General features: G+C 42.2%; 1 protein-coding gene across 1 annotated transcript in view; it reads left to right on the plus strand.

The window, feature by feature from the left end:
- Positions 1–2,387: 2,387 nt before the first annotated feature.
- The window catches only part of epha8 (eph receptor A8), a 126,488-nt gene continuing 112,345 nt past the window's right edge, over positions 2,388–16,530 (plus strand). Inside the window, exon 1 of the mRNA XM_023424631.2 lies at positions 2,388–2,724. Coding sequence (XP_023280399.1) covers positions 2,637–2,724 — 88 coding nt within the window. The 5' untranslated portion in view covers positions 2,388–2,636. The remainder of the gene's footprint in view (positions 2,725–16,530) is intronic.

The following is a 16,530-nucleotide window of genomic DNA, read 5'->3' on the forward strand; positions in this document are numbered from 1 at the left end:
GGTGGTGGGGGCGTTGGCTGGCAGAGCGCTGCTTGAATTTGGCCTGGACATTCATCTCGACTAACTCTCCATCTCCGTCACTTAGCAGGCCAGCTGCATATGCATGTGTGTCCACGCTCAATATTTTGTATGATGAGTTGGAAACGCCTTTCTTCCTGTTGTGTGTGTGTGTGTGTGTGTGTGTGTGTGTGTGTGTACAAGGCAAATGAAGTGGTGATGCTTCAGCAGCAGCAGCAGCAGCAGCCGTGTCGTGATGGCAGCCGAGCAGTGACAGTGTTGTGTTGTCATGTCCTGGAGCTCGCAGGGCGTAAAGTTCAGTATGGAAACTCGGCACGGCAGCAGAGCTGGCAGACCTCCGATCACGGCCGCGCGGCACTCATCCTGTGTACATGACACCACAGTTACAAGTTCCCTCCGTCCCCGGGGTGTGATGAAATTATACAGCAGAAAATACTGGCGCAATAATGTCAAGGTTTATTCATGCAGCCTTTAAATTGATTAACTATCTGGGTTAAAAACTTTAAACTTTAAAAAAAAGTTCATATACTGTTATTATTATTTTTTATTTATTTATTTTAATTTATAATCTATTATTATTATTATTATTCTATTAGTATTAATAGTAGTAGTATTAGCAGAGGTAGTTTACTACCAGTACAAAGTACATTAAATTACTGTTAGAAGTATTATTTGAATTAGTAACACTGTATTTATTATTAGTTTGATTATGATGATTATTGTTGCATAACTGAAGTGTTAATAGTGAGCATTATTATTTTTATTATTTATATTATTATTATTGGTAGTAGTAGTAGTGGTATTAGAGGTAGTTGTACTATTAGTACAAAGTACAAAACACACTGTTAGTAGCAGTATGATTAGAATTAGTAACACTGTATTTATTATAATGATTATGATGATTATTATTAATCGCAGTTGTTGTACTAACAGCAGAAACTAAATCATGAATGGTGAGCATTATCATTATTGTAATACTAAAGTAGTTTATTAGTTGTCACAATAGAAGTAGTGGTGGTAATAGAACCTAAAGAAAATCAACACATAATACATGATTAATATTATTATAATATTAGTAGTAGTACTAGTAGTACCAACTAAGTACAAATATCATTATTAACAGTATGATGAGTAGCATTTGGAATAGTTACAGAGGTATTAGTGTAGTAATAAAAAAGAGCATTACTAACAGTACCAGTAATCGCATATAATTGTCTGATGTTAGTTGGCATGGAGACCACTGTAATTGTCTGTTACTGTTGAACTTAAAGTTCATTGTTGACGGTGGAAACGGCGGCGGAGAAAACGGAGTAGAGTATCTGTTGTTGGGGTTTGTGGAGCGACTGTTTTGTCGACTGTATATTATTAGTTTTACATCAGTTTAACATCAGTAAACATGAATCTCACCTCATGAATACTAATGTGGCTAAACAGAGTTCTGGAGACGTGACACATGAGTAAAAATCTCATTTCCTATCAGCTTTGTGAACTACTGGGTGTGTGTGTGTGTGTGTGTGTGTGTGTGTGTGTGTGTGTGTGTGTGTGTGTGTGTGTGTGAGTGTGAGTAATGATTTTACTTCAACACAGCTCAGGTCACTGCAGCGGTGTGTGAAGGAAGTTGTGTGTGTGTGTGTGTGTGTGTGTGTGTGTGTGTATATTGTGTGTATTGTGTGTATTGTGTTGCAGTGTGACCAGACTGGAAAAGCAATTGATTAGGACAGGTACTGTGATCTGGCACATTTGCAGAGTTCCCCACCATCACACCAATCAATACATGATCATAGTCCTTGAATAACACACAGACAGACAGACACACACACACACACACACACACACACACACACACATGTATGGGCACACTCTGCTGCACTTGGACATACTGTAGATAATGGCTTTATGATTCAATATGGTGGATCGATAACTGATCATTGTACTTGAGCCCCGCAGACATGCTGCTGTTTTCACTTTATCCCATCAGTCAGATATTAGCCACTGGGTAGGTGAGTGTGTGTGTGTGTGTGTGTGTGTGTGTGTGTGTGTGTGTTTGGGAGAAGCGAGCCAATGACAAACGAGGGCAAATAACAAGGGAGGGGAAAGGGTGGGGGGCTGCTCTTGACCCAGAGAGATAAACAGAAAGTGAGAGTTGGCCGGGCAGGTAGTACAGGAGGGTGTGGCAAAGGAGGGAGCATTAAGTGTGCAGAGCCGGCTGATCCTGCACTCTGATTGGCTGGTGAGACTTTGACAGACATGCTCGTCCCTCCCCCCCTCCGGCTGCCTGCCGAAAGTCTATGTATGTATGTGTGTATGTGTGCGAGGGAGCCGGCAGACAGAAGCGAGCCACAGAGGCAGGCTCTAACTCCAACCCAATGAGCTCGCAGCCCTTACACTCACACACATACACACACACACACACACACACACAGACACACACACACACACACACACTCTCTCCTCAGCGCCGGCTCTCGCTCTCGCTTCAACCCTGGGACACAGAGGAAGAAGGAAGAGAGGAGAGAGAGGCAGCGGGTGGCAGAGTGGGAGAGTGAGGGCGAGGGAGTAAGAGAGGAAAGAGGGAGAGAGAGGCAGAGGGAGACTGGTGGGGTGTAAGGGAGAACACCATGGCTTCAGATCCGGGGCTGGCTGCGATGCTGCTATGGACTATATCACTACAGGCTCTGGGCACAGCGGGAACTAACAGCAACGAAGGTAAGAGTGTGTGTGTGTGTTTGTGTGTGCTCATTTGAAAATTAGATAATGCATCTCTGACAGCAGGGATTGACTTCATACATGTGGAGCTCCTGGAAATCTCTCACACACACACACACACATATCAACAACTGTAAACACACTCAAAGACACAGACAGTGTGTGAGTGTGTGTGTGAGTGTGTCATAACCCAGAGCATGACATCAAAGTTTGCTCCGCACAATAACTCAAAGAAATCTGGCTGATGTCGATGTGTGTGTGCATGTGTGTGTGTGTGTGTGAACTTGTCTTGACATTGCTCATATTTGCCCGGGTTGCGTGTCAGCTGCAGTGACAGCGCATGTGTCTGCTGTGAGGTTAGGTAGTGACGTGAAAAGTGTGTGTGAAAGTGTGTGTATGTGTGTGTGTGTGTGTGTGTGTGTGTGTGTCTACGCTGTTTCCTCATATGTGATCTGAAGTGAACATCTTTATGGATTTCACTTGTGCGTGTTTTCCGTTAGAGCTTCTTAAACGACGCACGCATGTGTGTGTGTGTGTGTGTGTGTGTGCTTCTATATATGTGCACACACACACTGCACACGGCTCCCCTAAGCCCAGCCTGGGTTTGTTTACCTCCATCCTCCTTGTCCTTCATCTTTCCACCACGAGACGGAAAACTGTTGTTGTCACTTGTTCAACTAATGCCACACACACACACCACAGAGTCCCCCAGCGCCTCTCTATATGTGTGTGTATGTCTGCTTGTGTGTGTGTGTGTGACAGGGTTCTTGACATGGGTCTGGTCTCAGGAGGCTGAGTGACAGCAGCAATTCGACTGTAAGAGCCCTATTCGCCCCTGACGGCGAGTCTCAGCTTCAGCACTTGCTGGGGAAAAAAGCAGAAGAAGAAGAAGAAGAAAAAGGAAAGAAGAGATAGCGGGAGAATAGAGCGAGATCAGTGCTTTGGTTCAGGTGGGATCGCCTCAGCAGTGGAGAGGTTAGGGCAGCCACTTATCCTGTATTAAGCTCTGTAAAGTCAGGCTGCCTCGGGTCAGACAGAGCAGGAGGCGCGGACCGCCGTGCAGACAGACAGACAGACAGACAGACAGACAGACAGACAGACAGACAGACGGTCTGTCCTCGTGTGTGTTGCCTCAGTGACCGCCACATTTATAACCCACCATTAAAGGCCTGTATTATTTACATGTCACATTTTATTCCCCTGTCCGCCCCTGCTGTTCCTGTAATTTCCCTCATTGACTTCCATGTGAAGTGCCCTCATCTTTTTTTCACCCCCCTCTCTTGTGTCTTTGCTGTTCAGATTCATTCAGCCTCTCCTTTGCTAATGAATGATTCAGTGTAATTAGAGAAAATAAGGTGATAGACGGCACTTTATTTCTGTCCCGTCACCTGCTTCCTGCTCGCTGAATTCCTTTATCCCACAGTCGTCATTGAATGAGCAACACCTGACTGTCTGGATCCAGATGTGAAAGTGAGTCTGAAAACAAAGAGTTCCTTTTTGGAGAAAGTCTGTTATATCGTCAATCATTTGTCTGCAGGTTTTCAGAGTGTAACTGCAGGAGGAGTCGTTCGCTTCCAACTTAGAAATAAACTTATAAACAGCTACTAAAACTAGATCGCTACAACAACTTAGTGTTTTTAGATGTGGTAAAAGGGTTCATAAAATAATGGAAACTGGTTGTTTCAGGGTTGGAAATATGTGACAATGAAATAAATTCATTTAAAAATAATAACAAACTAGTTAATGTGGAAAAAAACTGATGTTAAAGACAGTGTCGGAGAGTAGAAATGTCAAACGGTTTTCTCAGTATATTTATTTGTTCTGTAACGAGATGAGAACTGCAGCTTGAAAACCCATAATTGTAATGGCTTCAATTTCAACACCTCAATTAATGTGAATGTATCAGTTGGTTAGTATTCAAACCAGTTTATCCCATAAAGACCTTCTTGCTTCATTAAAAAAAAAAAAAGCAGTCAGTCAGAGTTGTGAATGTAAATGAGATTTTGCTCTTATCCCACACACTTATTCATCTAAATAAAAACAAATCAATATGTCAAGAACCTGCTGAAGACTAACCACGGTTTGCAGTTTAGTGACTAGGGGGCGAAATTGTGATTAAAGCCCAAAGAAAATAGCTGATGTCAAAAAGATAATTGATCGCGTTCAAAAATGATAGTAGTGGAAATGAAATTTCTGGTGTGTGCTTTGGTTTGGCAGCAGTCCGACTCCGGGGCAATTACAAATATAACATGTACATGGACGAGATAACCTCCGGAATGAACGAAGAGCTGGAAATTAAATTGTTGGAAGAACAGGTAACTGTTCACACAGCCGCGTGGAGCTCCACTCGACAACACACACACACACACACACACACACACACACACACACACTCTGCCACTGACACACCACACAGGACAGACAGTGTGACTGGGTTTTGTACGTATGTTGGATGTACGAGCAGCAGCCGTGGACAGCCATTTTGTTTTTGCTCACTGTTCAGTCATATTCATCTTGAGCAGATACATACAGTGTTTCTATAAGGGTGATTCTACACATCTACACTGCTGACTGACAGCAGTGAGGTTTTGAATCATAGATGTGTATAAGAGACAGGAACAAAGAGATAGAGGGAAAGCTTAATATGTTGATGTCTCGTAACATGTTTTGCATGTTTCTCCTTTGGAAGACGGGAGATACTGAATCTTGCAGTGAGTCCTGAGAGACAGGGTAATTATTATAGAATCCGAATGCTGCTTTTTTCTTTTCTATCCACTAACAGAAAAAAAAACAAAAAAAAACAAGACAGGAGGATCTGGAATCAGCAACAGACCAGCAGGGATGTAGAGGAGGAAGGTAAAGCCTCTTCAGCTCAGCTTACCCACATATTTCGTTTGCAGGGACGGGGTTTAGCACCTTATGGAAATAAGTCACAGAAATGGTTGGAAGTGCTGCAGCATCAGGGGTTAAATTGAGGTTATTTCATTTCAAAATGTTTTCTTTTATGACGTAAAAAAATAAAGCGCTTTAACTTGCATGCCATTGTGCACCTGTGAAAACCACGTATCTCCTAAACTTTCCACGAGTTCAGAAAAACCAGTCTGTTTTTGGCTTTATAACAATGCATCTTTCATATTAACCAATAGGGTTTAAAGTAGTTTATTTATTATTATGAGAATCTTCTCAATCCATAAAGCAAAACCTAATCCTCCAATTCATGTAAACAAACACTTTTAAAAATCACTGAATTTGGAGATACATGGTTTTCATTGGACAGTGACAATAGGCTATTATGTATATATAATATAATAAATAGAAAATATCTCCAAACTTTCGCTTCATTCTTTACTGTGAAAAATGCTTAAAAATAATTACAAACAATTATACGATTCTTCATTATGGGAGGATTTGACTGCATAGCACAATCACCAACGCATTTCAGCATCCCACAATGCATCATCACGTAAGATATATGCAGGCCGATATGTGTGAATTTATCATTATTAGTAGTATTGGCTGTACGGAGACCCAAAAGGTTCAAAATGTTATGAATAAATAAGACATTAAAAAAATGAATTATATTAATAAATGGCGATCATATATGTATATACAATGAAGCTTTTCTTTTTTCTAATTTATACTTGTGAAATATAGTTTATAATGTGAAATGTTATTTTAGGTCTTTTTTTTTCCTATTCCATTTTTTTATTTCTTTATTGCATAGTCCATTTTTTTCACTCTAACTTTTTGCCTTTATTTCACCTCCTTTCATCACAAAGTGTTCGTCTGCAAGTCGAGACGAACGGTTTAAAGCCAGTCATGTGATTGGCTGCTCATTCAGCCTCACAGAAACAACACCAAACACATTCTGAATTAAAAACTGCTTCACTGAAATAAAAACAACCTACAATAAAACGATATATTGTAATGTATTATTTGACAAATTCATCGTCTCTATTTACTCACACGATTGTTTACTTCATAATGTTTTAAGTTTTGAACATGTTGGGTCTCTGTAGTATTTTCCTGCAGTACAAGAACAAAACTGAGACGCTTAGTTTTTAGATTTTGCTTCAGACGCTTTTCCGCGCCGACAACAAAGAATCAATAAACATTACACACTTGCACTAGAAGAGAAACTTTCTTTCCGGCGAAGTCTAGGGAAGCTCTAAACTCCGAACCGCAGCAGGAAAAGTGCTTCAAACAGGAGCCGTTTGGTGCCGAAACAATTGTGGGAGTTATCACTGAATATCTGTTATTTTGTGCGATGAAAAAAAGGGCCACATTAAAGTTATTGGCACGCAGCAGCGATCATCAGTGTTTGAATCAGCCTTCAGAAAAATCACACAGGGAGTAACAAATGAAGACCGATCTCGCTGTATTTCCAGCAGCTCCCATATTTTGTCGTGTGTGTATGTATGTGTGTGTGTGTGTGTGTTTGTACTGAATCATTTGCCTGTATGGAGGTGGTGGTTTCCCTGAGCATCTACTCCTGTCTGCGGGTTCTGTCCCCGATTCAACTCCTGCACACCGCTTCACATTTCCAGCGAGGATAGAGCGCGTTCCTTCAGGTTGTTGTTAGTGCCGAGGAACATGAAAAGACTCATGCAGAGAGCAGGACTCGCTGCTAATGAGCAAACTGTAGGTGGATGACTATTACCACATACCTCTGCTGCAGGAGGACCAACAGGAGAGAGCCAGACGCAGGCAGGCAAATGAATAACAGTAAAGATTTTCTTTTTGCTTTATTTTAAGATTTGAACACTTCATTTTGAAGCTACAAAATCACAGGGAAAACAGGAAGTGAAGTTGAAAGGAGCCAGACTGGTAAGAGCTGCAGTTTTTCCTCTTTGTGCAATAAAAGGCTACAACAATTTTTTTTTTTTTTTCCTGTGGAAAAAAAATAAATCAACGCTCCAATCGTTTCAGACTCTATTTGTATTGATCTCTCCTCAGTCAATAAAGTAACTGCTGCATGTTTAGTAACATCACATGAGAATTTGTCATAATGAATAGCTCGGAGGGGAAACCTTTCTGCAACAGAAAGAGAAAAAAAACCCACGTTGAAGCTGTTGTACCGAGCGCTGAAGTTGCTGCAGTGTGTGTTGCTCAAGGACACTTTAGCAGCTTTGCTGACAAGGAGAGATGTTTTCCCTTCACAGTGTCTCATATTTCAGCTCCTAACACCTTTCACTGACTCTCGGAGCTGCTCGTTTCCTCCTCCTCCTCCTCCTCCTCTTCCTCCTCGCGGCACACTGTGGCCAAACCCTATCCTGTAAGTCTCACGCATCAAAAATAGATCAGCGGCCTCATCAATCAGTCTGTCAGTGAGTTTCTCGCGCTTCTTTTGTTTGTTTTGCTCAGTCGCTTACAGCTGTCAGTTTCCCGGTCAATAATGGATAGAGGAGCATTAGGAGACGCGGCAGGATCTAGGAAACGTCTATCAGGGGGTTACGCTTCTGTGCTCGCAAAGCTCCATTTTAATTACTGAAGATTTCACCTTGAAGCTACGAAAGAAAGGCTATAGCAGCTGTATGAATCGCAAATCTACTTCTCTGTATCCCTTTAAAAGCAATACTTCACACCAGCCATGTCAGTAATTGCTAACATTGTCTTGCTCCTTGCCTCATGACCCTTTCTCGCTTCCTGCTCAGCAGCAGCAGTAGTTTCTTGTGTCGTCCTGAAGGGGGGAAAGCGTGTGTGTGCAGCGTTGTGGGAACGCATTAAAAACCCAGAGAGGGCGTGAACCTTTCCTCTCCCTCTGTCCACCGGTTTGTCTTAACACAGGTTTGCTATCGGCTGACCGGCTGCTCCCCCTTTCCTCCCTAAGGCACCGGTCTTTATTGAGACATCAGCCTTGTTAGCCAGCTGTCGACAGGAATATAGGAGCTACCAGATCAATACGGCTGGGTCTGCCAGTCCTCCTGAGCTGCAGCCAGAAGCGAGCGAGGCCTCACAAAGCACGGGCCTCTCTTGAGCCCTTTCCACCCATTAGCAGGACCTGATGCTGGGCTGGCCAGAGTTCAGCCGCCCCTGGGCCGGCTCTGCCGTGTGCTCTGTGATTGCAGCTGTATCGCTGGGTAATTTATGTTTCTCCGCTCTGCTAGAATGTGGGGTAGATGATCCTTCGCTGAAATAGCTGAGGATAAAGCAAAGAGTGAGAGACAGGGAGAGAATGTTGTAGGCGACGCTTGACAGCTCTGTAATGGGATGGTGTTGTGGTTGTGTTAGCACATCCCTCCTGGAGAGAGATCTCTATGATGTTCCCTTCATGGGGACTGATGAATGACGGAGATCTGGCGCCGCAGCAACAGCCTCCTCTCCTCTGTTATAGACAGACAGAGGAACACAGCGTGTGTTAGAAACAAAAGAGAGGCTGTGTGATAGAGGGATGCGCCGAGAGAAGAGGGAGCAGAGGAGAGAGAGACGAGTGTGAGGCGGTCACGGCGAGAGAACAAAGTGAGACGGAGAGAGGGAAAGAGAGGGAGGCAGCTGTCTCAAATGCGTCTCTTCAACTTCCATCGGTGGGTGTCTTTATCAACACCAGCGGAGAGCGTCAAGCTGATAATATGCCGCTCTCAATTCCCTTCATTCCATTAAAGGATTTAAATGTTCATTAAGTTTAATGGAAGCCCAGCGAAGGTCTAATATGCTCTGATAAACGCTGGCAAACCTGCCAACCTGTTCCAATTGCTGCGGCAACAAAGAGCCGACCAAGTAATAAGGTCAAACTCAAAGTTTGTGCTCAGCTCACTTTGTGAAGAGCGTTCTCCTCTGAGTCACCGCGGCTCCAACAGCAACACGCTGAGGACGTCACGTGTGAATTCATCAACAAGTCCTCCAAACTAAATGACTAAACAGGTGATGCTTGTCATTACCTACCTATATTTTTCTGCTGACGCCCCCTTCAGCAGGACATTATTTCTCAGTCTGCTCCAAAATTAATTTGACTGTTCAAAGAACGATTCGATGGTTTTCTGATCTTCCACCTCTGTTGCTGAGGTGTCGTTAAGTTCAGGTAAATAAAAGTACCTCGGGAAAATAGCGGTCATGGTTAAATGAAACAAACTGATGATGGGAAACGATGATCTTTTGATCTCTAAGCAGGAGCGGAGTCCGGGGATTGCCTTCATTACTACAGATGAAACCCTCAATACCTTGTTTCTAGTATGCAACTATTTCTCTATTTTTGTGAAATATCCCATATTTTTTGTGAAATATTTTTTTCATGTACATTATGTATTTTCTATGTACTAAAATTCATCACCATAACACTACTGGGAGCTCGATTGAGGTAATATTCCCTTATTTTGGCTGTAAGCAAATATCTGCTGAGAAACAACTTTAAAGACACACTATACAATTTTTTTTTTTTTTTTTTTAAAGAACTGACTTTGTGTTTGTGGCTCTGCTCGACTTGTGTCATGGTCACACTAAATAAACTAAAAGTAGAGTCTGTGCCATGAAATATGTTGGTTGTTTCCTGCTGGCTAAAGATCATTTTTGGGAAATTCATATAAATATGAATGAACTGCACTTCTATAGCTCTTTTCTAGTCTTGTCGACCACTCAAAGCACCAACTTCACACAGTGTCTTTTCTTTACGTTAAGCTTTTTCTATCACACACTCGCACACCATTGATACATCGGCCCAAGACCGGAGGAGCCGGGGATCGAACCACCGACCTTCTGATTAGTGAACGACCCGCTCTACGTACTCAGCCTGTAATTGGCCACATTTGTCTCCTTGTTTCAAACGTTGCATAATTTTACTTAAATAACAGAGTCACTAATTGGTTACCAGTATTCATGATTCCGAATGGTTTACCTGTAATACTTGAGAGCTTGTGGTGCACATTTAAAATCACTGCTGCTTGAGTGAGTGAATGAAAGAGTAACTGACATGAAGAGACTAGCAAACCAGCACAAAGTAAACACTGGTGTCAGCCCTTCATGAAGATTCTTTTCTCTGCCACTGCTGCTCAGTCAGTGGGTTTGTTGGCCCAACACTGACCTCACTGAAAGGTGAAGAATGTTCTCCTCCTGCTCTGAGAGAGGAGGTCCTCCTCAGGTGAACCCAAACATCAGCTGTTTCAGGTATTTGAAAAAAAACGACGCCGTCACTTTTTTCCAGTGAGGACGATTCTAGAGCTCAAACAGTTTGCAGGAGTTTAGATTAGCGCTCTAATTGCGGCAGGTAAGCCGGATGCTCACGTATGATGTAGTGAGCCCCAAACCGGCCGTGATGCGGGCTGATGGATCTCTCCCTCAGCCTGTTTCCATAAGGAAATAATGCGTTTTACACACAGTAATCTGTCCATATATCACAGGCCTGATGTAATTAATATGTGGCGAGGGAGGAGGCGCCGGGCAGATAGCTCATCTCTCATCTGATGAAAATCCAGACACACGTGCATACACAATGCAAACAGATGCACACGGGCACACAGTTATGTAGACATGTGCTGTCTCACACACACACACACACACACACACACACGCTCCACCTAACCAAGTTATGTGTGTGGCTATGATATTAATGCCTGGTATATGTCAAGCATTAGTCTAAAGGGAAAAGAAGCGTTTATAATGTCTTAACTTTCACACACAGATAATAGGGGAGAAAGAGAGAAGGAGGAGAAGAGGAGGAGAAGAGGAGGAAGTGAATAAATGAAATGAAGGGTATTTTAGAAAAAGGTTTGTAAAAGTCTATTTCAATGTCTTGCATCAGCGCCTAGCCTGTGAGTTACCTCCTGCTGAAGTAACCGCAGCATTTAGTGCTCAAAAAAAATAAAAGTAAGTTAGAAACACCCTCTCCTTGTTTGGAGGACAGGACTGTTTTTGTGGTAAATGAAGCCTAACAAGAACCTTTGCCCGTCCTGACCCGCTGACTTTTACAGTGTACTATCACCATTTTACAGCAAATTCATCATTAGCTCGTGACACATTCAGAGCACAGGCTGAGACATGAGGAGTATTTCTAGATCCTTTAGTGATATAATGTTTAACAGTCAAAATACCTCACAAAGGTTAGAAAAGGTTGGCTGTCAGACGAGGGAGACACTAATTTAGCATTTACAGCACAAAGCTCCCGGACTGCCAAGCCACTGTGCCAAGTTTATTTTATTTATTACCACTTGTAAAAATGTGAAACACCACTTGCTGGGTGTGTAAGTTTATCCTTAAGTGCAAGTGCAATTTGACAAGTGCAATTTGAAACTCATATCCTTATATATTTCTATTTATATATATATATGTATAATACATACACACACGCACACACACACATATATGTATATATATATAAAGGAAATATTTTAATATTTTGTATTTATCTTTATCTTAATCTACTTCATATTCTTTATTCTTTGCTGAAGGAGCAACTGTAACTCAACCTAATTTCCCCCTGGGCATCAATAAAGTATAGGTCCTGTAAAAAAAATGTAAAGATATATCATGGCTGATTGGAAAGTTGCCATTATTTAAAAAAAGAAAAAAAAAGAAAACTAATGTGGAATAAATAAATACCCAAACTGCAATAGTTAAGCCCAGAAAGAGAAAGAAGGAGACAAGATGAAGATCTTACAGACATCTGTTTCAGTGATGTTTAATGGGACGATTCAGCAGCAGCTAACCCACAAACAGAGCCAGAGCAGGGAGCCCAACAGCTCCTTTACTCTCCTCTCTCTGTTCTCTGTCATCTTCTGTCTTCTGTTCATAACCGGCCCTTTTAAATGCATGAAGCTAAATTCATTCATTTACTCGCACTTGAACTAGATTAACAACAAAGCCTGTGTATCCCTGAAAGGCTCCGGAGCTGAGACAGTGCTGGGGACTCTTCTTGGCTGTGATGACAGAAGTTGGAGTTAGCTCAACGCTGCAACTTTCCACACTCCCGACACATCACTCTGTGTGGAAAACAAACACATTAATACAGCAGCATGTCATCACATTAAGTGTAAGAATTTATGCTTTGATACTGAGTCGTGCACTTCGCTTCCTCTCGCTGCTGTTTTCTATCTTTAGGCTGTTGTAGTTGTTGCTAATAACGTCGTGTTTGCGGTGTCACTGCATGGACAGCTGGTGGCAGCGTGACGGCGCTCATTCAGGCGTACGGCATCAGGACTTTGTCTTGACTAAGCTGCGCCGTGCATGCGCACACACACACACACACACACACACACACACACACACACAGAGGGACATGTAGATATGCACATGCATGTGAACACTTACTAAGAGTGGATCAAGACTGTTGGTGATGAGAGAATTTAGTCATTAATCACAGTCGTCATCTGTGATGCCCCGCGGGGACACTGGCTCTGTGCTCCATGCTAACATGTTCCGTTGGCTAAAGTGATCCTGGTCCAAAAAGATGAAATGTGATCAGCTAAGTTGGTGATAATCAGAGGTAGACAAAGCATATAACTTCCTTACTTGAGTCAAGGTATAGATACTCAGATTTTCACTTGGAGTACTTGCTTTAAAAGCCCATGTCTTTTACTTTTCCTGTGTTTTATTTGAAGTGTTGATCCATAAGAAGATATATTTGTTGTTTTAAGCATCTTCTGCCACATCTTTATCTAAGGTAGCCATGGTTCGGACACTGCCAGGTTCACACTGAGCTGATGAAACATGACTAACAGTGGAGGAGTTCCCTGTGATTGTTTTTTCTTCTGTGAGGAACACACCGATGGTCTAGCACATTTTTCAAAATGAAAGGAAATGAATTCCACTAACTAAAAGCTGCTTCAAAGTAAGAGTACTTCATAGAACTGTAGTGGAGTCAAAAGTACAATATTTCTCTTTTAAATGTAGTGGAGTAAAAATACAGAAGTACAGATACTCGAAAAATACACTGAAGTACAGCACTGAAGTTTAATCAGTTACTGTTCACCCCTGCTGATAATGGACAGATTACTTTTTACTATTACAATTTCATATGATCTCAAGCAGCTCAAAATCAGTATCCTGTTGTGGGCTTGACAGAAAAGACTCTGCTAAGTCAAGGTAATTACTGTTCAAATAGTCTATAATAACCTATGTAAGTCATCTAGTTGTATTTAGGTTTTTTCTTGCTGAGTAGCACTGTCTGGGAGGTTAGGAACCACTGCTTTAACTGCCCTCACTAGTTTACCACACAGATTTTATATGTTACTCGAGGTTTTCATGAAACGGCATCATTAGCCCGTATAGTACAGTACAGTATGTGGCCCACTTTATGTTTTCCAGCTTTAGATGTTGCAGACACTTTCCTCTTTTTAAGCACGCACACTCCAGAGCGGAGATATTGATGCGGCCGTGGCACGTTAGACACACAGACTGACAGTAATTATCAGCATTCATCATTAACCGTAAGCCAGGGATGATAAGAGCTCTTTATGTAAAATGTCAGCCCACTGAAATGATGAAAATGATTAAAGGGCATCAGTGTGAAATAGAGACATACATGCTGCAGCGGGGCTGAAACGAGCTGACAGCGCGGGGGCCTGCGGGTGGAGCAGAGACTGCGAAAATAAATAAAGAATAAAAGTAATTTTATTTATTAAAGAGGAAGGCAGAGGGAGAACTGGGCTAGTATAGAAACCACAAAAATCTCTGGGCTACAAGTCGAGTCTGTATTGATAAAATATCACTGTCATCCTAACTCAACTATTCTCTCTGCTCCAGTTCAGCACTGCTAACCTCTGTGTGAACTCTCTCTACCATAAATCAATAAGTTGAGACGTACTGTGTTAGTTTTGGCACCGGAGGAACATGTTAAAAGTCGCGTGCTCTGTTCTGTTCAGCAGGTGTAGGCTATCGGCTGAAGGTATCACGCTGTCATCTGCTTTTAGCCTCTTTTGTCTCTCTTCTTCTTGATTTCAGCTCCCCTCTTCGCACTCACCCCCTTCCCTCTCCCCTTCCCTTTCTTTCCTCACCTCTCCTCTCTACCTGCTCTATAAATAGCTCCGCGTGCCTCTCCTCCACTACGTCTATACCCTTCTCGAATCTTTCCCAGGGGAAGCCAGGCGGGCCTGGGCAGCAGTATGGCCTGCTATTCACTCCTCTCCCCTGGGAAAAGGATGAGCCTCGCTGGCCCTGAGCATCTTCCACCCTCCATCATGCAGCAAACACGATGCCTTGCAGGGATATACAAAGCAGGGCCTCATGCCCCAGCCTGGGAGCTCCTGCTAAAATAAGATATGAGGGATTGTGCTGGGGTGCGCTGGCCAGTATAAACCAAATCATCTCGTCACCACTCCAGCAGAGGAGCAGAAAGTCCACTGCCCACTCTTTCTCAATCTTGTGATTTTGGAGAGGCGTAAACTGGGGTGTGTTTATTTATTCTTTATTTATTTTTTTTTTTTATTCATAGAAAAAGCGCTGTCTCTAGTGCATTTTGTGCTGATATTATAGAAAAAGTTTCGCAGTGCACAGTTCCTTGCTTCATTTCCATAACAATTTTGGATGCTCTGGCGGTGATGATGATGTGTGCTGTTGTGCCTCCTGTGTAAAAAGACTTGTAGGTTACAGAAACAGCAGATCATGTGTGCGTGCAATGGGATGGACCATTTTTGGCGTATTTTGTTCTGTCATTTGCAGCTTTGGTTATGAGCTTTATACGCATGAATCCCTGACTGAAATAGATTTCATGTCATTGCTGCTTATCAGTCAAGAAATGGCACATACGCATCCACTCATACTTTTCATTTGCAGAAATTAAGTTAATATCTACATTTCATATTTCCCATTTAGATCATTTGTTAAAGCTCCATATTTTACACTTTTCCTGTGTTTTATTTGAAGTGTTGATCCATAAGAAGATATATTCGTGGTTTTAAGAACCAAAAACCATCTCAATGTAGTTTTACATCTCAGGCTTCTCTATGGAGCTCTAGTAACAACAGGTCAGTGAGCCAATCAGAAGAGAGGAGGTTCTGAGCCTCTCTTCTGATTGGCTGACTGTTGTAAAAATATAGCAGATTTCAGATGAACACTCAGAGAAACCAAATCCTGCAAGGATGGATGGTGGGTCCAGGTGGGCGGGGCTGAAAGCAGTGACTGCTTTGTTGTGACATCACAAAGTTACAGAAGTCCTGACGGCTTGTTTTAAGGCTCAGTTTCTTAATACAGGCTGTGTGCATTTCTCTGTGGACTGAGCGCTCTGATACTTTCACTGTATTAATATAGAACCTAGACCTGCTTTATCATCAAACAACACATTTATAGAATACGGGACCTTTATTTATATGGAAGGACAAAAAGTTAAGTTAGTTTGATATTGATACATCAGTAACATATTAAAATTCTGTGCTGTGCTTGTTGTCTCCTGTAACATTGATCTGGCAAAATCAACAAATCAAAAATGCATGAGACAGGTAACGATTTCATCAAAAAAGTATCAAGTATGTGTCAGAGTCCCATTACTCTGGGATAATGCTAGAAACTGTTTAGTTCACCTCACAAATCAAGTCTTCAGTGCCAGCTCTGTTTGCTGGTGTCCTGAGGGGCCCTGCTGTGCTGCATGGTGCCCCGTTGCAGCCTGTAAAGTCCTTTTCCCTGTTTATTATATTTTCATGGTGTTAAATGTCATAGACTTGATTTTTTGGGCACATTGAACTTTTTTTTCCTACAATTATCCCAAAGCAACTGGACACTGCAACTGGCTTGGGCATTTTTTTATTTGGTAATTTTCAGATATTTTCAAGTCTTTCATTTGTGAATGTGTTTACAGCTGATTGTGTGTAAAAACGTGTGTGTTCTAATTTCCACATTTGCCTGATAATGAACATCTGTGACTCAAACGCGTCCAGTCATGTCCTC

Source organism: Seriola lalandi, unplaced genomic scaffold (genome assembly GCF_002814215.2).
Source record: "Seriola lalandi dorsalis isolate HSWRI2012SDOR001 ecotype SW California unplaced genomic scaffold, Sedor1 jcf7180002054748, whole genome shotgun sequence".
Taxonomy (NCBI): domain Eukaryota; kingdom Metazoa; phylum Chordata; class Actinopteri; order Carangiformes; family Carangidae; genus Seriola; species Seriola lalandi.